At 38.4% G+C, this 21,566-nt stretch overlaps 1 protein-coding gene across 20 annotated transcripts in view; it reads right to left on the bottom strand.

The window, feature by feature from the left end:
* Positions 1-6: 6 nt before the first annotated feature.
* cadpsa (Ca2+-dependent activator protein for secretion a) overlaps positions 7-21,566 on the bottom strand; it is a 150,186-nt gene continuing 128,626 nt past the window's right edge. For 12 of the 20 annotated variants that reach the window (XM_056240811.1, XM_056240815.1, XM_056240816.1 and 9 more), the window contains 9 exons: positions 20,912-21,067; positions 19,292-19,439; positions 18,847-18,861; positions 18,426-18,500; positions 18,101-18,184; positions 17,390-17,422; positions 15,308-15,415; positions 4,106-4,210; positions 7-766 (listed from right to left, as the gene is read on the bottom strand). In XM_056240811.1, the coding sequence (XP_056096786.1) occupies positions 599-766; positions 4,106-4,210; positions 15,308-15,415; positions 17,390-17,422; positions 18,101-18,184; positions 18,426-18,500; positions 18,847-18,861; positions 19,292-19,439; positions 20,912-21,067 (892 nt within the window). In that variant the 3' untranslated portion in view covers positions 7-598. The remainder of the gene's footprint in view (positions 767-4,105; positions 4,211-15,307; positions 15,416-17,389; positions 17,423-18,100; positions 18,185-18,425; positions 18,501-18,846; positions 18,862-19,291; positions 19,440-20,911; positions 21,068-21,566) is intronic. The other 8 variants (XM_056240813.1, XM_056240817.1, XM_056240822.1 and 5 more) reach the window with 1 other exon arrangement.

The following is a 21,566-nucleotide window of genomic DNA, read 5'->3' as shown; positions in this document are numbered from 1 at the left end:
TATTGCATCTCTAAAATACAGCTACATACAAATCACCATAACCAACTCAATAAAAAAAGGTCTCAAAACATTTTGGGTGTAAAACACATTGTGGTTTGTTGTTAAAGTGAGCTGAATATACAAACATCTGAACAAGTTAATACAATCATGTCAGTTGGCCTACACTCCAAAAGAAACAAGTAAGAGGTCTATGCACAATTATATAACATGAATGTATTTACAATACGTTTAAGAAGCGCCATATGGATTTGCATTGAACAGGGACACGACGAGCATTATTCCTTACCATCTCACACAACATTGTTTACAAATGGTACTCCATATTGCTTAGAAACATTTAGGTATGATTTTCAGACATTTTTGCTTATCTTTCCCCCCAAAAACCCTCAATTAATTTTATGTTTAGGTTAATATACGCTTTTATTTTTGTCATCTGAATAGAGATTCATATATTTGTATTTTTATTTGATTGAAGATGGTCCCTTGTCTGTCATAGACCATGACGTTAACAACATCCGGACATGTACGGGTGATGGACAGTGGTGTACATGCATCATTTTAGGCCGAATTGTCCACACCTAATTGTTTCCAGCAGGATCTAGTCATCTTCCTCATCGCTGTCCTTCATGGATATGCCTTGCATCCCTCCCTCTCTTACAGACGCTGTAGCCTCTTCTAGAATCAGCCTGTTTCTCACCGTCTCATACATCTTGCTGTTCAGAGTAGAGTCCAATACACCTTGTAGTCGGAAATCACGATACTTTTTCTGCAAAAACAGACAGGATTGAGGGAATAGTTATGGGGAAACAAAGTGAATCTAGCTTGCTTCTCCTTTCAACCGAAATGTGGGATACATTTTATTTTTGTCCCATTTCATAAATATGGCACACCACTTTTAAACTATTATCTAACATAAAACTAAATTGTAAATTGCAGTGTTGACTGCTTTCATAAAGGACAACTTTCAGCCCTATTATGGTTACTGAAATGATCAAGCAGATATTTTCTTAAATTTTTGGTGAAATGCACATTATCGTTCAAAAGTTTTGGGTCAATATAATTTTTTTTAACGTTTTTGAAAGAAGCTTCTTTTGCTTCCCAAGTCTAAATTTATGTGATCAAAAATACAGTAAAACAGTAACGCTATCTTATCTAGTACATTAGAAACTATTGCACCCATCAGATTAAAAAAGGTTAAAGAGAAAAGTCCTGCACCATGGTACAACAGTATTACTCACGCTCTCAAGAGAGAAACTCGTAACCTAGAACAAACAGACAGTATGTCCTGCTATAAAAGCTCTAACCAGGGCAGAGCATCTCTGCAAACTCCGAAAATAACCAAAACAATCGAAGTTTTTTTATTTAGTACAGTGGCTAGAATAACAAATAAACGGACGGCACCTGAACTGAATATTCCATCACAGTTTACTAGTATGACTTTATGAATTTATTCACTGAGAAAATCGAAAGCATCTGAAATTCAGTTGTAAATGTACAACCATTGACAGTGTTTTAAAATTCAGCCTTAAGTAATGTCCCTCGAGAACAATTGCAGTGCTTTACAACTATAGGACAGGAGGAGCTAAATAAACGTATCATTGCATCTAAACCAACAAGATGTTTATTAGACCCAAAACCCACTGAATTACTATAAGAGTTGTTACCTGTAGCAGAAGAGCCTCTTCTCAATATTATTAACTCGTCTCTATTTCTAGGTCATGTCTCAGGACCATTCAAGCTGGCAGTTATTAAGCCTCTCATTAAGAAATCACAACTAAATCCAAACAAATTGGGAAATTACAGACCCATTTCAAACCTTCCATTTATGTCTAAAATGCTAGAAAAAGTTGTGTCCGCTCAATTGTGCTCCTTCCTGCAAAAACAATAATAATATCTATGAAAAATTTCAGTCAGGATTCAGGCCCCATCATAACTCAGGAACTGCGCTCGTTTAAAATTACAAATGACTTACTTCTAGCTTCTGACCAAGGTTAAATCGCAATACTAGTTTTACTTGATCTTAATGTTGCGTTCGACATTATAGATCATAAAATACTCTTAGATAGATTACAAAATTACACAGGCATTGGGGTGGTTTGGATTGTACATATCTGACCGTTACCATTTTGTTTATTTAAACAGGGAATTATCCAAGTTAACGTCAGTAAATTGTGGAGTGCAGCAAGGGTCTGTTTTAGGACCTCTGCTATTTTGAACGTGCTGCCTTTTGGCAATATTATTAGAAAACATGGAATTAGTTTCCACTGTTATGCCGATGATACTGTTATTTATTTTATCACGACCAGATAAAATTATCCAAGTCGACAGAGTGTGTTAAAATTAAAAAAATTGGATGATCAGTAATTTTCTTCTATTAAATACAGATAAGACTGAGGTATTACTTATTGGACCAACAACCTGTACACAGAATCTCTTAGAATACAATTAGCATCTTGAAGGATGTAGCCTGCAGTTACTTCATCCTCTACAGTTAAAGAACTGGGTGTTATATTAGACCGCAACTTGTCTTTCAATAATCATATTTCATATGTTACAAAAACAGCCTCAGAAACATTGCTAAGCAACGGAACATGTTATGTATTTCTGATGCAGAAAAGCTAGTTCATGCATTTTTGACCTCTAGACTAGATTACAGTAACGCACTAGGTGGTTGTCCTGTATCCTCAATAAACAAACTACAGTCAGTCCAAAATGCAGCAGCTAGAGTTCTTACCAGGTCAAGAAAATATGATCAAATAACACAAATAACACAATTTTATCATCTCTCCACTGGTTACCTATGAAATTTGATTACAAAGTACTGCTACTGACATGTAAGGCCCTACATCTAGAGAGTACGCCAGCTGTAGTTTGGATCCAGCCTCTTACGAAGATTTCAGATGACCTAACACCTGTGAAGAGATGACACCAACCCCTGAGAGGACTTCAGAAGATGCCAGCTCTGAATCTATGTATTGTAACCATTATGATCATAGTTTATAATAATTGCTTTAATGTGATCATTGTTTTTGCCTAAATGAATACATGATATTAGCTAACTGCATGATTTGTATTGTCTTAGAACTGTACATTTATGATATATGGACATTACTTGACATAGTTACCTCTGATAACAGATTATTCTAAATTGAACATGCATTTTTTTCTGTAAAGCTGCTTTGAAATGATATGTATTGTTTTGTATATATTTTAAAATGTGATTTATTCCTGTGATGCATTTTCCTGTGATGGAATTTTCAGCATTACTCCAGTATTCAGTGTCACATGATCCTTCAGAAATCATTCTAATATGCTGACTTGGTGCTCAAGAAACATTTCTTATTATCAATGTTGTAAGCAGTTGTGCTGCTTAATTTTCTTGTGAACATGTGAGGATTCTTTGATGAAAATAAAGTTTGAAAGAACAGCATTTATTTAAAATAGAACAACCAACCAACATTAATCCCAAACTAGCTAACCCCAACTAAGCGATACTTTAATTTAGGATGTATTTGCAACCCATAGTTTTCATTTAATTTTGTATTTATTATTTTATTTTGTATAAATGATTTTGGTAACATGGTTAAAAAGACCCTTTTAAGATCCTATTTCATACCCTATTTCTATTCTGGTGCTGTTGTGTACTATAGATGAGGAAAACCACAACAATGAGGTCTTCATCCAGTACTAAATCTAATCTGAGCTGGATACTAAATAAATGCCAGATCTAGTTCGTCCCTTCACTTAGGTCTGTGAGACACATGCACGTACACACACACACACACACCATATGAATGCACATAAATAAATGTGTAAAATGCCATACTACAAAATCCTGTTGATTTTGCTGAAAAATCAAGCACAAGCGGAGGCTGAAGAGGAAGACTGCCTTCACTTGGCTGATCCACCTCTGTAGTCTGGCTCTGATTGGTCGATATGTGCATATTTTTATAACATGCTTTTACAAGTACATTTGGTGCAAATATTCTGCTATGATTACTTCCTGCACATGTTTGGGCAGTTTTGAATCTAAAACTGTTCTGCATTTAATTCACATGCCCACCTATACCTACTTTAGTGGTCAATGATGCAATGATGTTTTTACCTTTACAATTCTGATGAGGATTTTCAGCTGATATAGATGCAACTGCAGGTCCATACGGTCTATCAGCCAGGTGCCCAGGAGATTCATTGTGCTGGTGTACCATTGCTGAAATACAAATACATTGTTCTCCAGCAAAGACAGACACACATATAAATGCTGCCACACACAAACATAATGAATACACATTTACAAAAACACAACACAACACAAAGCCAAAGTGTAGGCAGTAGATTTGTATCAACAGAGAAAGATTATGTGAATGAAAATCCTTTAAGTACAAGATCTAAAAATACTCACCAACCTGATCTAGTACAATTTTTTCCAACAATCAGACTGACAACCTATAAAGCAGAATGCTTTATATATACACAATGGGTCAAATGTTTTTAATTATTTCATAATTTTTTTGTTTTTGAAAGAAATCTTTTACGCTTACCAAGGCTACATTTATTTGATAAAAAATACAGTAATATTGTACTATTTTCCACTTGAATATATTTTAAAATGTAATTTATTCCTGTGATGGCAAAGCTGAATTTACAGCATCATTACTCCAATCTTCAGTGTCACACGATCCTTCAGAAATCCTTCTAATATGATAATTTGGTGCTTAAAAAACATATATTAAACATTTTTTTCTTCTATGTATATATATATGTATGATATACTACCATTCAAAATGTTTACTGAGCACCAAATCAGCGTATTAAAATGATCTCTTGACACTGAAAACTGGAATAATTGATGCTGAAAATTCAGGTTTTGCCATCACAGGAATAAATTACATTTTAAAATAAATTCAAGTGGAAAACAGATATTTAAATTTGTAATAATATTTTATAATATTGGAGTTTTTACTGTATTTTTTGATCAAATAAATGCAGCCTTGGGGAGCATAAGAAACCTCTTTCAAAAACATTTTAAAAAATCATTAATCCACACTTTTGATCAGTAGCATATAAATAGGATATAGTTTTCTTCAGCTAAATATAGCGTCAAGTACTACTTCCACTTGTAGATGGATATGGAGGAAAATGACCAGTAGAATAGAGTGTTCAGAGGCACTGAGAGGAAAATGGTGACAAAAAAGAGAACCCAACAAGCTCTGCCTTGGAGGAAGTCCTTCTGTCACAGTCATGATCCTCACCCCATCTCCCTGTCTCCACAGCTCCACCCAGGAACTCTTAATTGACAGTTTGGGATCCCATCAGCTGTCTCCTGTTCTGCTTTTGGACACTGATCATGAGAGATGTTGCCCATGTTAAAGCAGCCACAATCCTGCCCTTAGCCTGCGCTTCAAACTGTGGCACTTTCTGTCACATTGAGGGAGAAACATCCATCATTCCCAGCAGACATGTTGTCTTTACCGCAGTCGCAATAAGCTCGCTAATGTAACCGTGGCTCAGGGTCTTACTTTTACGACTCTTCCTTTCTCATAGCCTCTGCGTTTTGCGCTCCATTTCTACTCACTGAACTCAAAGCACCTTCTAAATAGCCAGTGCACTTATCTTTTGGGCTGCAGATGTTGGACCGTGGGGAGGATCTCATTTGAAGTCTAATTGATTAGTTATGATCGAGCTGGTCTGATGGTAATCTGAACTGACTGAGTCTCAACGGCTTAGAAGCTGAGCAAATCGAGCCGGAGACACGGGAGATGGGTCGTGGGTAACTGCAGCACACTTGACAGTATTAAGGTGGATAAATAATCGTTTGTTTTAAGAAAATCATGCGACTCCACTGGATGAACCAAATTTAGACATGATTTCTGCTATAGAATGCTCTTGCAGCTTAATTATCAAAAACACAAATACTTTTTGGGGACATTTTTGAGGAATTTACACTCAAAATCAACTTGGCACCCTCAGTTTGGAAAAAGCATTAGGCTTCTGCTGGTGATAGTCTAAAAAAGTGCACTCTCGACTTGTCAAACGCCTCAAGTAGTAAACATTACACAATTTGCTAAGTCATTGGTTCCATTGGTTCCACCAGTTATACGTTGAAAGCTACTTGAACGCAAATCATTGGTGTTTAAGTGGTATGCTGTTAAAATTGATGCTGCTAAGGTGTGTACATAGTAAATAATCAGATGGGCGTTTAAGGATTCAAACTAAGCGGCTGAGGTTAGTGGCTCGTCCCTGCAGTGAATCAGAGCTTGGTGTTGCTCTGTGAGGGCTGGTGCTCTGTGCCTGTGAAAGATCGGGCAGCCGGGCCGCGATGGACCCCCACAGGGAGGCCAGACCTGGAGCAACTGCTCTCTCTCACACTCAGTCTTTCTCTCATACTCACTCTGTATCTCCTACATTTGTTCCTATAATAGTGTGACCTCTCTGGCCTTCACAATTTTAAAGGAATATTTCACCCACAAATTAATTCTGTCATCATTTACTCAACATTCTATAGCTGTATGACTTTATTTCTTCTCTGGAGCACAGGAGAAGTCTGTTTGGAATATTCTTAAGAATGTTTTGAAGAATGAAAACTGGTTTTGTCTTTACAATTAAAGTCAATGGGGTCCAAAACAACACTGGACCATGTTGACTTTTATTACATGGACAAAACATTTTTCAAAATATCTTCTTTTGTGTTCCAAAGAAGAAATGTAGTCATACAGGTTTGGAATAACATGTAACTGCTGAAAGAACCCAACACATTTCCAGCAAACTATAAGTTGACTTAATATCACAATCAACATGTAATAAATGAAAATGCTTAAAAAAATAATTTGGTTGCGTTCCACTTTATAGCCCCCGCTGTGAGCACCAAATCAGACGACAAATCAAATGACACACAAGGCCGAAATAGTTGCGCATTTAAAGAAAAACGACATTTTGAAATCGTGAGAGTCTCAACCAGTCCGTGTCCTCTGACTATGGTCTTGGTTGTGAAATGAACAGTGCTGGCAGTGGGACATTGTTCTGCTGTCAGCAGAGAAACAGAAGACTCTCTGAGAGTGTATTATGTACTGTGGCACTTTTTGGATATTGAGCAGCGGGAAGCTGGCAATAGCTGCGAGCCAAAACAGGAGTATCATGACTCTGAATGCATAATGAAAGAAGCGGATATGGGAGAGAAAGGAAAAAAAAAAAATCTGTGATCATCTAACGAGTTCCATCTGATATTGGAAAGCGTGAGGGCTGCGTGTACACGCACGTGTGTGTTGGACGCGTACGTTATGGGTACCGATACAACACACATGAACATCTGCAGGGCCCCCACACCTCTAGCAGGGAGCGCTGAAAGGCTGAGCGACCTCCTGCCCCTGCCACACCACGCACATGCACAAGCCGCGCTCCTAAGCTTGCGTTCACACTCTCGTCTTTGACATGTTACAGGAAGCCATAGCGCCTAGCAGGGGGGCAACAAACAGAATTCAGTGTAAGGTTGCACACCCATCCACCCCCGTCGCAGACACACACACACACTCGTGACTCGCTTTTATCGAATCCTGAAGCACCTGAAGGCTAGCGGCTCCTACGTGAGGGCCAGGAGGAAGAAAGAGCTGGTAAGGGCTGAGTTTGGATTAGAAAAAACACACTCTTACAAAAGCAGGAATGCCGAGGAGGGGGCGAGGGCACGGTGGGGGGTAATGGGGGATTACAAGCAACCTGTGACTCTGCCTCTTTCTGCCCTTGCTGGTGGTAGTGGCTCTGCAAATATGTGTGTGCGCCACTCAGCCTGGTCTCGGAGGCCTAGGCTGTTTCAGAAGCGCTCCTGCTGGGACCCAGCTGTGTCTGCAATTAGCAGTAGGGATGGAATGATGATGGTTGCTAGCGCTGATGTTAATGCAAAGCGGCAGGCTGGTGGAGATGAAAACAGAACGAGAGCGACTCCGCGGTGCCTCCCCCGTGCTCCCTGTCCTCTCCGTTTCTTGCAAATCAAAAAGCGAGAGAATACCCCAAACAAAAAACACACAAAAATCGAACCTCCAACCTTTCTCCCAGTACTCTTTGCATCTTTGTCTGCGCTTAATAGAGCCGTCTCTCTCTCTCTCTCTCTCTCTCTCAGGCCAGCAGGTCGTAGGGCACTCGTCCTTCTCGCCGGCCAGGCAAGAGAATCGGGCACCTTGCCGGGCCAGAGAGGGAGGCCCTGGGGACTGAGGAGTCTTTAAATCGGACTACAAGACATTATGCACTTAGGACAAAAGCCTGGGGTAATCCTACCTGCTTGCTGTTCACAGTCGCCACCGGCCCGTTATTGTTCGCCTCATCCCTCCTGAGAGGAGGTCCATTGATGACTGAACTCAATTACCATGGTAACTCACACCGGTGACCCCACGCCTCCCGGCGTTCACTATCTCTCCACCGTAGGACCCCACGGCCTCATGGAAAAAATGTTGTGTAGCAAATACACGACCCTAAACATGGTCCTCCGATGCACTGCTGCGTTAGTGCGCTCTCTCTCTTTCTCTCGCTCTTTCTCTCCAGAAATAGGTGCTTCTGAATGGTGGGATTGAAAATAAAGTTTCAGGCTCAGCAAGCAAAAAGGGCTTCAAACTGCTCACGATTGTGTTGTGGATACAAAGAGAACCCTGCTCTGGATTTGCACGCCTCACCGGATCCTTAAGTGGAACAAGCCCTTACTGTTTCTGTGCAAGCTCTGCTACACTTTTAAGTGTCTCTAATGCAGTTTTGTGTTTGCGAACGAAGCAATACGCCACTAAACGGAACGGCGTGTCGAGCGACTTTTTTGGGCGGGTGCAAAACGAATCAGCCGATCAAAAAGTATAATTGCAGAGAATGCATTTCTGCTATTGAAACCGGCGCTTGTGCACAACAGTGTCCAAACAGGGCCCTTCTTTATAAAAACTGGCTCTGAAAGAAGGAGCTCGTCGAGATGAACTAAACGGCGGGAATTACAGCCTGTGATCGTGTCATTGAGTAAACACACAATGAAGAAAAAGGGGTGAGGGATAAAAAAAAAGGAACGGGAGAGAGAGAGAGTTTGGTCCCAGGGCAAAGTGAGCCATTCTGCTCACAAAGGAACGCTTAGGGGAGGATTGAGCCGAGCAGGAATGAGGAGCATAACACTTGTGGGGTTCAGCCTCAATGGGGGGAACGAAATGGAATAAACCAGCGAGCACTTGAGAGCCCCGCGGTGCACCTGAATGGCTAAGGGGTGGGAGGGGGGCGGAGGGGGGAGCGCAGAAGGTGAATGGGCTGCTTTTTGGGACCAATTTGTTTCTTTTCACCCTTTTCCCCTGCCTCTGTGCTGACAGATGTACAAAGGCGGACCCGCGCTGAGCCTCTCGTATACATGAACCCGCTAGCAGATGTCACTTTTGTCAGACAAGTTAATCAAACAAATGCCACCATACCTCACTTATATGTCACGGGGAGAGCGAGAGACGGAGAGAGAGCCAATAGACGGCTAATAGAGCCAGTTGAGAGCCATGGCGCCCGAATAAACTTCTGCTGCGTTACGTTTACTTTGCTTAAATCTCTAACCGTTAGTGTTGTTGCTGCGGATTTATTTAAATCAGCCTCGGTTCACATTAAGCGACAAAAGAAGCATCTCGGCCTCTGTAATTATCAGAAACCTGAACCGCTAACATCTGCCCTGCATTCTGAAAGAGCCAAACCCCTTTAATGTGTTTTGAACAGTATCTGTGAAAGGACCTGTTGGGTCCCTTTTAGTCTTTTTTTTTTTCATACTGACCTACTAGCGTTCAGATTATTCATCTAAAGCTCCTTTTTCAATTGGTTTACCTCTAAAATAAAAGGATTAACTGGGGAGAAAAACAAAAAGAGTGCATCCACCTCCCATATCGCATGATTTTCTAAATGCAATCGGAGGCTGGAATGAAATACGTAAATACATTAAACAAAAACACGTTTTTTGATTGTTGTTGTTCTGAATATCATAATCAAGGATAAAAACAAAGGGAGCGAAGGGGGAAAAGTGGATAAAAAGGTTTAAAATTCTCTAAGAAAACATGTATAACATTCCAAAAAAAAAACAATGTTTCGTGTTTTTGCTTTTCTCACAAATGCAAAAACACAAAACACAATTTTTATTTTTTAAATACACAAGGACAATAAAAAAAATTCATTAGTATTTTTTTTTTTACTATCTAGTTTCCTCTTAACTAATTTGTTTCTGTTTTTCTTAGGCCATAGATTGCTAAAGTTGATTAAACTGTTCACTTGGGTCAAGTGTCCCAGACAGTGAAGTGGTATTGCAGGTCTGAGAAATGCAACACAAACAGCAGCTCAGTCAAAACCCACCCGGCTTCCCAGTATCTCTAACCCTACTTGCTCCTCACAGTATCCAGCAGTGGAGCGATTAAACCGCATTAACCGTCCGTCACCGTAAAGTGCAATCTCGTCGATCTGATAACTGCCAAGGTCAACGGGAATACTTCAAATTAATCAATGAGGGTAGGCCACAATCTCCTCCAGAAGCAGATTAAGTGTATAATTGACGTGTGTAATCTGCTGTGTATCTGAGTCTCTCTGCTGGCACTCAGACACGCATGCATACGCACGCACACACACTGAAGAGCCGGGGCAGGACGGCGGTATCAGTGAAGCGCTGGATTTGGAGATGGCTTTTTTTAATCAATGATCTATGTGCTCCGCCCCAATCTGACAGATGAGCCCTCACGTTAAGCACAGCTGCCTTAATCCTCCTCTCCTCAGCTGTTCTTTCAAGAACTGGCAGGCTGGCAGAGTGAAATAAATTAATTTTCTCTCCCCCCTCCATCCCTCTCCCTTTCTATCCCCCTCTCTGGTCCTCTATCCTGAACTTAACAAACTTCATCCGTCCACTGGCAAGCGATTTGCCTCTCAGGCAGTTTGTATCTGGAATATGACCTTCTTAAAAATCTCCATCGTCTCAAATCTCATGAATATTACATGATATTGCAACAAACCACTTGCAAGTAAATTTCACCACTGAAATGTATTTAAATATGTTTCCAAATTGACAAAATTGACAAATATATTAAACAACTAAATTTGAATTAACATTTGATTAATAGTTTAATTAATATACATGTATCTTAACACAATTTCAAACTGAGAAATTCTTAAAAATTTGATCTGTTCTTATAACAAATAAATAACAAAAATGATCAATAAGCCTCTTTATGATTCCTAACAATTAGTATTATTTTACTCTTCATCCTTTTTATGCATATCACTGGACTGAATTTCATCCATTTTTCTTTGTTTTCATTTTTAATACCAATTCCCATATGGTCGCTTTTTCAGCATTATGAAATGCCGTTATGAAAGCAGCCATATTTTGAATTAGTCAAACAACAAGTATAATCTTCTTACTCTGGCCAATGTGCCATCTCTGTCTGTGAGAAATCAGCATCCTTGACCCCAATTAACCCAAGCTTAGCGTGGGCCACATATACTTCAATATGACAACCAGCCAAGAACCACTAAGCAATTATACTACACCCACCTAACAGATCATTTCAAAGCGGATTACTTAAAACAATCAAAAATTGAAAAAAATTGTAAAAGGGAAAGAGGCCATCAGGAATATTTAGCCAAAATAACAAGTGAAAGCAACATTTTGACTGATTCAAACACAAAAAGAAAAAAGAAAAACCACGATACAGAGAAAAAAGCCCTTGTAGTGATTGGAAAGCTGTCCCAAAAAAAAGAATATGGCATTTTCATTGTACAATAACTTCTTAGTACAATTTCAGGAGAAACTATTTAACTCTCATCAGCTAGTCTGACTAAACCTGCAAAGATGAACAAATATCAACACCAATATGAACCAATTCTATTGCTTCATTATATTATAGTATATTGTAAATTTCCTTTACAATTCTTTACAATAAGGTTTCATTAGTTAACATAAGTTAACATTAGTTAACATTAACTACAAAGAAATACTTCTACAGTGTTTATTAAGATCAAGATTATGTAAGAGCAAAAGTTTACACAAATGCTGTAAAATAGATTGCTCATTGTTAGTTCATGTTAGGTAATGCATTAAACTAATGTTAAAAAAATGAGACCTATTGTAAAGTGTTTCATGTGCAAGTCAGCAAAAATGGATACAAAAAAAAAGTGGAAAAAAGGAGGCTGCTGTTCTTTTAAACCCGTTTAATTAGTGATACCGATACTATAATCTCATCTAAGTCATTTTTATAATGAACTGAGTGCCGATTTTTAAATAGGCTGCGTGTAGCGGGTTTAAAACAACAGCACGTGGTGTTATGGCTCATTGTGGAGGATGTTATGACATCTTTAACAAGTGAAATGACAAAGTAAGAAGAAAACATTTGAGCAGGTTGCCTGGAGCCCCTGCTAAAGAGCGGAGCTATTTCAATGGCTGTTTAGCATAACAGTGAGGAACCGCGTGTGCGTGTTAGCGTGTGTGCGAGACGGAGCGAGCGTGCATGTGTGTATGCATGCACACATGTTGTCTTTTTCAACTGCCTACGGAGACCCGACCACTTCAGCGGGTGGAGAGGGGAGATGTGTGCCATGCGTGCCCATCTGGGGTTGACGGCGATGGGGCGGGAGGTTGGGGAGGGCGGGCTCGTTGGCTGATTGTGTGGATGGATGTGTGTAAGTGCATGTAGGAGCTGAGTCTCTGAGGACACGGGCCATGCTAGTAGATGTACAAAGGAAGATTATTTGACTCTGAATAACGCCACTTGGCATAATGTGACAAAAACAACTTGACAGGAAGGATAAGTTTCATTTCGGTTCAGGGCGCAGAGAGAGAGAGCAAGAAAGGAGGTGGAAAAAACGAGAAAGCAAAATGGAGAAATGGAATGAGAGGGTAGAAAAAACAAGGCAGATGGGATTTTTTCCCTTGTTTGCATTCGAGGAAGTGAAAGCAAATGCACAATGCGGCTGGAAAATAAGCAACACCATCTCATTCCAAGCGAGCGAAGAAAGAAAAGAACACAGAATCTTTTCAGACACCCTCCAGGAGGGGAGAAAGATAGTTAGGCATTGCAAAATCCAGGTAAAAACCAGTACAAGATGGCGTAGAGCAGCAGATTCAAGCAGCCTTTTTGTAGGACACTCAGAAAACGCACAAACCAGAGCTCACATGTTCAAAGCATCTCATAGTAAGACTACTGATCCCGGGTCAGCTTTCACCGTGAAATGAAAGTCAACAATGAACCACGATCAGGATTCTTACTTGAATTGTTCACATATGACACGAGGAGCTATATTCACAAAGCGTTTCAGAGTGGGAGCGCTGTTTTCCAGATCAGGTTGTCTTGAGGAGCAGCGTTGAGCAAATGGACAAGAAAACCGATCCTAGAGCGACGCTCCCGCTCTGGCTTTCTTTCTGAATATAAACAAAAAAGTCTTTAGCCACACAATGCAAACACACCTTTCCAACAACACACACTTAACAAACTGGTCTACAGACAGCACAAAAGGATTATAACCAACATGATGGCCCTGGCCATCCCTTAAGACGGTGTTCTCCATTGTGTGCCCTCCCCTTCAGTGTTTCTTATTCAACTTCTCTTTCTTGCCCTCAGTGTTTCCCTCATTCTTTCCTTTTCTTTAAGCCTTTATCACAATAAGCCCAAGGTTTGGAGGGCTTCTCTCTATTTGGATCTCCTTAGCAGGAGATTTACTTTGGAAATAGGGCAGTTGCCTTTGTGACACCCCCGCCACAACTATCAGCTAAAATGAACAAAACAATATCCTTCACACTCTGATTGTTTTAGTATATCTAATTTGTCCAGTTTCAATGGAAGTCCTAAGAAGACATGCATTCTTCCCCCCCCCCCCCCCCACACACTTTTTCATGATCTTGACATGAAAGTAACCATTTCTTTGGTTAGTTTCAATCACTGAAACACATGTTAGTAATATATTCATACAGACTTCATATTACTTTATGAATGTTTTCTCTAGTGTCAGACATGGATTTGAAAGTGTCTATCCATGACGGACAGAGATATTTTAGCATGAGTGAGCCTATGATCACAGTAAAATCTAATACGCTCATACATGATACAGTAATATGTATATTGAACTTAGAAAATGCTTTTGTTTTCTCCAAATCAACAAGAAAATGAGAAAATAATCTTTAATTCAAGATATTGAGAAAACATCTCAACATTTATGTAGAAATTACAAAACAATTACACTATACCATTGAAAAGTGTGGGGTATGTAAGATTTTTTAATTTATTTGAAAAATGTCTCTTTTGGTCAGCATTTGTTTTATCAAAAATACAGTGAAAACAGTAATATTGTGGCATTGTTTAAATTGAAATATTGTGAATATATTTTAGAATGTAATTTATTCTTGTGATGGCAAAGCTGTCAACTGTCTTCAGTGTCGCATGATCCTTCAGAAATCATTATAATATGCTGATTTGGTGAAATATTGATTATTATATCAATGTTGTAAACTGTTGTGCTGCTTAATATTTTTTGTGGAAACCAAGATAATTTTTTCCCCCAAGGATTCTCTGCGGAACATAAAAAAAGCATCTATTTGAAATATAAATCGTTTGTAACATTATAAAAGTCATAACTGTCAGTTTTATCAAATCCTTACTAAATAATTATTATTTTTTAAATGTAAAAAAAAAAAGAGAACATCTTACTGACTGACCCCAGACTTTTGAACAGAAGAGTATGCTAAAAGTGTCGCAATAAAGTCAAAATCTTGAGGGGAAAAAAATTGTTCAACCAAGATTACGGGAAAATTGTGATCATTAAAAAATAAAGCATGGCCTCTTAGGACTTCTGTATAGTTCTATTCTACTGTTCTCTAAATCAAACCACAAGCTATTCTGAATAAGAAGAACCTTTAATCAAAGGCCTGTAATAAATGTATACCTCTGTACATTCATCTGTGAATCATCAGTTACTATCTTTGTTTGCATGTGTGTTGTAGGTGACTTGAACTGCTTAATCTCACATCTGCATGTCCCTTTGTGTGAGAACACATCTTAAGATAATCCTCCTCCAGAATTTTGCACTAGGAATAACGAGCAGAGCGAAGGGAATATTACAGCCAGAACACGCAGGAACACACACAGCACTGCAAACCAGAGAGGAAAGGTTAAGCCAGAGAAGCAGTGCAAGAGAGAAAGTTTGAGTCAGAGAGTCAAAGAGTAAAAAAAAAAATAACTAAGGAAAAGAAAGAAGCAGGTCTCAAAATGTGACTTATCCCTCCTAGCTGGCTGTTATGTCACATTTTGAAGGGCCTCCCCCTTCACAGAGGGAGAAGACAGCCATTACTTACATCAAATAACCTTTCTATATATATCTCCTCATTGACCTTATCCCGCAAGACATCCTGAGAATGGCGAACGAATGTCACATAGCTGTCAGCAACATCCATTCCAGGTTTCTGCAGATGACGGAAAGAGAGACAGAGAAAGATATATTAGTGCTTGAAACAATTTAAATATTAGTATGCAACAGCTCTGTTTCAAATTCTAATGAACTTTCTACATATAGGCAGCACCACACAAATACACTCGACTCAACAACACTATATTACAGTATTTGTTAATCTATTTTTATTTTAGTATTGATTACTGAAGTTTTTATAATAAACTCTCACGCCATCTTGGATGGTTTTTTTTTTTTTCACAGTGTCGCAACGCTTTCTAGGATTGGCTTTTCCATGAAGAAAGATGCCTAACAATTCAAAAATTAAAATCCCTGGTCTCCATGGCAGCTTTAATTGGTCAAGGACCGCCCAAGAGGCCGCCTGACTGACAATGTAAAGCAACTAATCACAGTTTGTTTTGTTCAGTTTAGGGGAGTGGAAATGTAAAGTTGATGTCCCTACAACAACAGAATGGCGTGTAAAACTCTTGAAAAGCAAGTCGCAGTTGTAAACACAACAGCTTTCTTGTTCCGTGAGGGGGTTTGGCGTCACGACAGCTTTGTTTACAGGCAGACCGTTAAAGAACGCGACACACACGTCTCCGGGACATCCTGTAGAATGCAACCAATCAGAAAACTCCTGAAGTGTTTCCAAATGTGTGTACCTTATGCATCAGACGTCCAGCCAAGACTGAGGCTGAGACTAAATGTAAACAGAATAAAGGCGCGGTAACATTTACCATTGTTCAGTGAATTTTTATCATCGAAATCCAGTAATTTCAATAGAAATCTCTTCAATCTTGAATTTTGCTTGAAGGCGTCAGGATCAAGTTGGTCATGTGAATTTGCCATGTTGACCAACGGAAAGTGACTCCTGTGCTTCATACATCACTACTCTCTCAACAATTGACCTTTTTGCCCCCCAAATTTTGCTGAAAATTCCCTATTGTGACTGCACCTTAACAGTTTGTAAACCTGTATTGTCATGCTAATTTGAAGCTCGTGGTCATTTTTAAGCTTTTTTTGCATTGTGGCAAGTTACTGTCAAATAAACTAATGGTGTTTCACCTGACAAGCAGATGAAAAGTGTTTTCTTTCTCATTTTCCTAGATGTCTAAGAGTCAAAACGTCAAAACGAGGCGTGTAAAATGAGCTGTCATTGTCAGAGTCTGAAGTCTGAACATGTCGGCAGGAGAACAATGCTATATCTGATTAAGTAAGATTCTATTCAACGAAAAAGCGAGTGAAAAATCAACCCAGGGTAAATCATCTGGGGTGTTTTGCCCCCCTGCCCGGCCTCAGCGGAGAATTAAACACTTCCTTTGCCAGCGGGCATATGAAGGTCATCAGAATTGGTAATTGTCAGACGCTGTAAATTGAACTTACTTCACACATCTATGGGTCCTTTCAGAGGGTGCAAATGAGCAAGTTTGTCAGACATAATTTTATTTTGTGTATTAAGCAAACAATTAACATGGAAACATAAGATTCCCTGACCCTCAGACCATCAGGAGTACGAGAAAGAGAGCGAGAGGATGCTTCCGACATTCATTGACAGGCTTTTAATTTAAAAAGCCTCGCGTTGTGACCAAATGTGTTGGCAGTTGAAGGAAACTCAGTGATGTGATGCTGAGTGCAATGAGTTGGACCCAGCGGCATCCTCACGACGCGCTTTTGTTGCACAACACACACATCACACTGTCTGCTGCAGAGGGTAGAGCTTCACAGAGACGACTTTCTCACACATACATATGAATGGCCATTTGGGGCTCAGAGATGGCCATCTGCACCGCAGGCCATGGCAATTATTAGCCATATCTTAAAGTGTAACAGTGTAACATACTATTATTGAATTGTGAATGAGTCTACAAGAAGGAAAAAACTGAATAAACGAATTGATGAACAACTTAAATATTACGTTAAATAATAAACAATGAACTGTTTAAATTAATCAACCAATGAGTATTAGAAAAATCCTGTTGTCACTTACAGGAACATCCACATATTTCGAAGCAGCTTTTACCTACAAATAAAAGAGATTTAAAAATGAAAATTAATTAATCATTTAAATATGAATATTTTGCCTATACAATATTGCAATGTGATAGACAAGATCTTCTTTAGAAATATGATCTGAACAAAGCAGTTTATTTTACAATTCCTAATATAAGATTAAACAATATTTATTTTTGTTGTTGAAATAATCCATTTTGGAGTCAAAAGGCCAGATTTACTAAACAGGGCAAATTAGCGTGATCCTCTGACGAATCGCAAATGAAAGAACACAGACGTGGCCGGATCATTTCCATAATGACCAACGCAATCTACCAAGAGCAGCGCAAATTACCGTCTGGTTTAAGACATGCTTTTGTTGGGGTGGTAAACAATGGCGCAAATACCAGTAAGTTGACTAATGCAGACCTCAGTTATTCGCATTGAGTGATTCATTTAAATACTCTCCTCCCATAAATGTTCTGTCTGAAAGGGAAACTCTCAACAAATGCATATGCGATAAGGTCAAAATAACCCTGTGCACTTTCAGCGCTAATTTGTCACTGTGTATCTTTAGTAAATCCTGACAGTAGTTTTTTTAATGCCAAAAAAGGGATTGTGCTGGCGCAAGCTGTTAGTAAATCTGGCCCAAAGTATCTTGTGAAAATAGTAAAAGATTTTTTATTAGAAAAACACTATTTGTTCTTACTGTAAATGACAGGAAGGAGGAAAAAAGTGTGCCCTCATCATAACGTGACAACTTTGCCAGAACACTCTCTAGGATTACAACAAACTGAAAAACAAAGAAAAACACACAAATAAATGTTTTAACTATATCACATTTCAAAATATAAACAGCATAATTTGTCCTGTGAATTTCCAGAGATTTAATAATGAATAGAAACTTAACCCACAAACAATATGATTTATAAAATTAAAGTCTGTTTTTACTTTTTTTATTTACTTTTTTTATATATATATATATATGCATATGTAAAAACACAAATGGGGAATATCGTTTTCCTGAATGCTACCTTTGCCACGAGTAAAGTAATCATTTCTTTCACCGTCTCCTCGATGAGATCGTCAATTTGCGAGTGGTACTGTCTCTGGAAAAGAAAGACATGATGAGTATGAATTGCAACAAGGTTTCTTCGAGCTGTTTGGTGGTTTTCACCTGGGATAATCTGTGCAAACCCAATCCCTTTGTCTCCAAATACCTCATATAAAGGACGTCTGGGTAATTAATTCAGTTCAGATCATTACCTGTCTCAAGATGCTACGGATATGAGATGTCTCACTTCTAGCACATGTATATTCAGAACCAGCTATCACATATGGTAATATAATCAAAACAATTTAAGTGTCAGAGGACTGGGGGAAACTGCTAGGATAGCTAATTATACCTTAGGGACACAAAGGTGAGAATTCAATTGAATTGTTAGCCACACTTACCCATTCTCTAACAAACTTTCACAAGATTGAGTAAAGGGATGAAAAGAAAGATACAGCAGACAAGGTGACAGTGACAATTAGAAAGCAACAGAGAGAAAAAGAAAACATCTCATTCCAGCACAGAGTCAAACTAAATTAAAAATTTAGAAACAATGGAAAATTGCCATGCTGGTGAATCATTCAGATCTGTAGAATTAAAGTGGTACACTTGCAATCAAAGAGAATATGTGTATATGAATTTAAAAAACAACGTTCAATTCATATATACCTACTGTATATATCATAGGCTGGTGCAAACTGCTATTTAAACTAAGATGCAGGATGAGCACATTATGAGGGCATTTGACTGGAAATTGTGGCAGAGAAAGTTTGTATGTTTGCAAAGATGAGAAAGCTAGAGAGAAAGAGAACATGAGAAGTTCCTTGTGTATGGGTACATGTGTACCTCTTGGCTGAGCTCCATGGCACATAGTTTGGCGGATTGGGCCTTGGCGTCCACCATGACATTGAACATGGTGCATATGGACTGAGGAACACGGAAGTCTGTGGTGCGGGGGCTCTTCTGCAACTTCACCTCGAAGGCTGCTCTGGTTCTGAAACAACACAGAGGAGAATAAATTCCACTGTGGTAATTCAGAAGTAGGATGTCAAAAGTGAAGTGAGGAAACAAGAATGAAATATATGCCGGTTGAGAGTTTCTGCATTAAAGTGTGGTAACTGGCGCTCTTAGTGGTGTAATATGCTTCTATGTGTAGCCATATTTATTCGGTAGATTTGTAACTTTTGTTGACTGAAATCCAATAAAGGACTGTAAAAGAAAGAAAGAAAAAAAGAAAGAAAGAAAGAAAAAAAGAAAAAAAGAAAGAAATAAGAAAAAAAGAAATTAAAATATAAAATAAACAAATTAGTTTTTTTAATCACAATTTTTAGCTTACTTAAGTCTTTGTGTGGATTGGAATAGGAAAGGAGTAGGTTATTTTACTTGTTAAGCCAGATCATCTTCCGACTCAGCAAATTACCATGACATTACTTTACATTATAATGTCGTGATGCCACAATTCATTTGTAGAATTTAAAATGATACATTTTAGATTCCGGTGTTTAAATTATTGAGACAAAAATAGTACACAATTTTAATGTTGGCCATAACATGTACTCTGGATATATTGTATGCACACCTGTTAAAACAGTTTTTCTTTTTCTTTTCTTTTCTTTTCTTTTCTTTATGTAAAAAAGAAAGATGAATCATATCAGAGCTTTTGCTTGTTTAATGTAAAAATTACAACCTATGCAATGACAAAAATAAATAAAAATAAAATAAAATAAAAAAGTGACATTTCAGAGAAAAGAAAAAAAAAAATGTGGAAAAACAAAATGCATAAGTGTGCACACCCCTGAACTCCAAGTTCAATCACCCTTTAATTGTATTACATAATTTTATTATAGTATCTTTGTATATAAATCTATCAGGTTGGCACATCTTTAATTTGAATATTTTCCCACTCTTTTTTGGAAAAACGTCCCAGATCTGTTCAATTTTGAAGGCATCTCTTGTGGAAGACTTTGTGCACATTTTTATATCCACTGTAAATAATTAATATTTTAAAAGTAAAAAAATATATATATAGTAAAATAAGTAATATTTCAATAGGTGCATCCTTAAGATTAAGCCAATATTCTGTATTGTAGAAATTCAATATTATTTTTAAGAAACAAACTTTACTACAAACATGAAAGTTTATAATTGTATTATTATTTTAATCATGTTTTGTCTCTCTCTAGTCCTGGGTGTGAAGTAAAAGTACGAATAATTAATGCCGTCTCTCAATTAATATTCTGTCATGAAAGCTGCACACATAATAATAAAAAAATAGCAAAGTGCTGTTTAAAATTGTTTTAAATGGAGTTTAGCATGTCACACTGCAGTACATGCCACAAAGTGTCAACTGTCAAAATACAACAGCCTAAATTCCACAAAAAAAGGGTGGACAACTAGATATCTGTAGTTGTTGTGTTAGAAGACTGTTAACAGGTTTCCAACGTCAAGAAAGTTTTCCAGCCTTACCTTTTTACACAGGACTCAATCATGTCACTGGACATGAGTTTCAGTCGGCTCTCCAGGTGTTTGGCAAACTCTTCTTCTGGCCAGTGCAGGTCTCTTATGAATGTTTGCAGTGCATCCAGTTTCCAAAACAAGTCCTCTGAAGTCCCAGAACCATTACTGCCAATGCAGAAGAGACAGTCAGAGGGATATACACAAAGTGATTTTACTCGAAGCTGAATATCAGGAATGGAATGCTCTGGAAAAGGTCAGGAAGTAGGAAGGTCAGAGGGCAGGGGGTTGTTAAAGAAGACAAAGCCTGGTTCGAGTCCAGGGTGGCACATTTGGTTAACTTATTTTTTACCACTTCCCGATCGTTGCAGAGTTGCCCTGACGGCTTCAGATCAACCTCATTGGCGATCGTTCCATGGAAAAAAATAAATGGTTAATCCTAAAACAAAATGATAAACAATCAGGCCTTACTTGGTTGTTTGAGAACAGGTAAGGTAAAACATGCACAATAATGTAAAAGGAGACTTGCGGGATCACAAGTAAAGACTGTATGTGTATGAAGTGGCAGGAGAAGCTACAGTCCCAGACTTTCAACTGATCAGACTAAAGCTATAGATCTGTTTGAACGGAACCAATTTCAGCTCCACAGGGTCCGAACTGAATGAAG

This window comes from Rhinichthys klamathensis, unplaced genomic scaffold, assembly GCF_029890125.1.
Source record: "Rhinichthys klamathensis goyatoka isolate OS25496 unplaced genomic scaffold, OSU_Roscu_1.1 h1tg000613l_1, whole genome shotgun sequence".
NCBI classification, from domain to species: Eukaryota; Metazoa; Chordata; class Actinopteri; order Cypriniformes; family Leuciscidae; genus Rhinichthys; species Rhinichthys klamathensis.
Note: the sequence above shows the minus strand (reverse complement) of the source record. Positions and strands in the feature narration are given on the sequence as shown.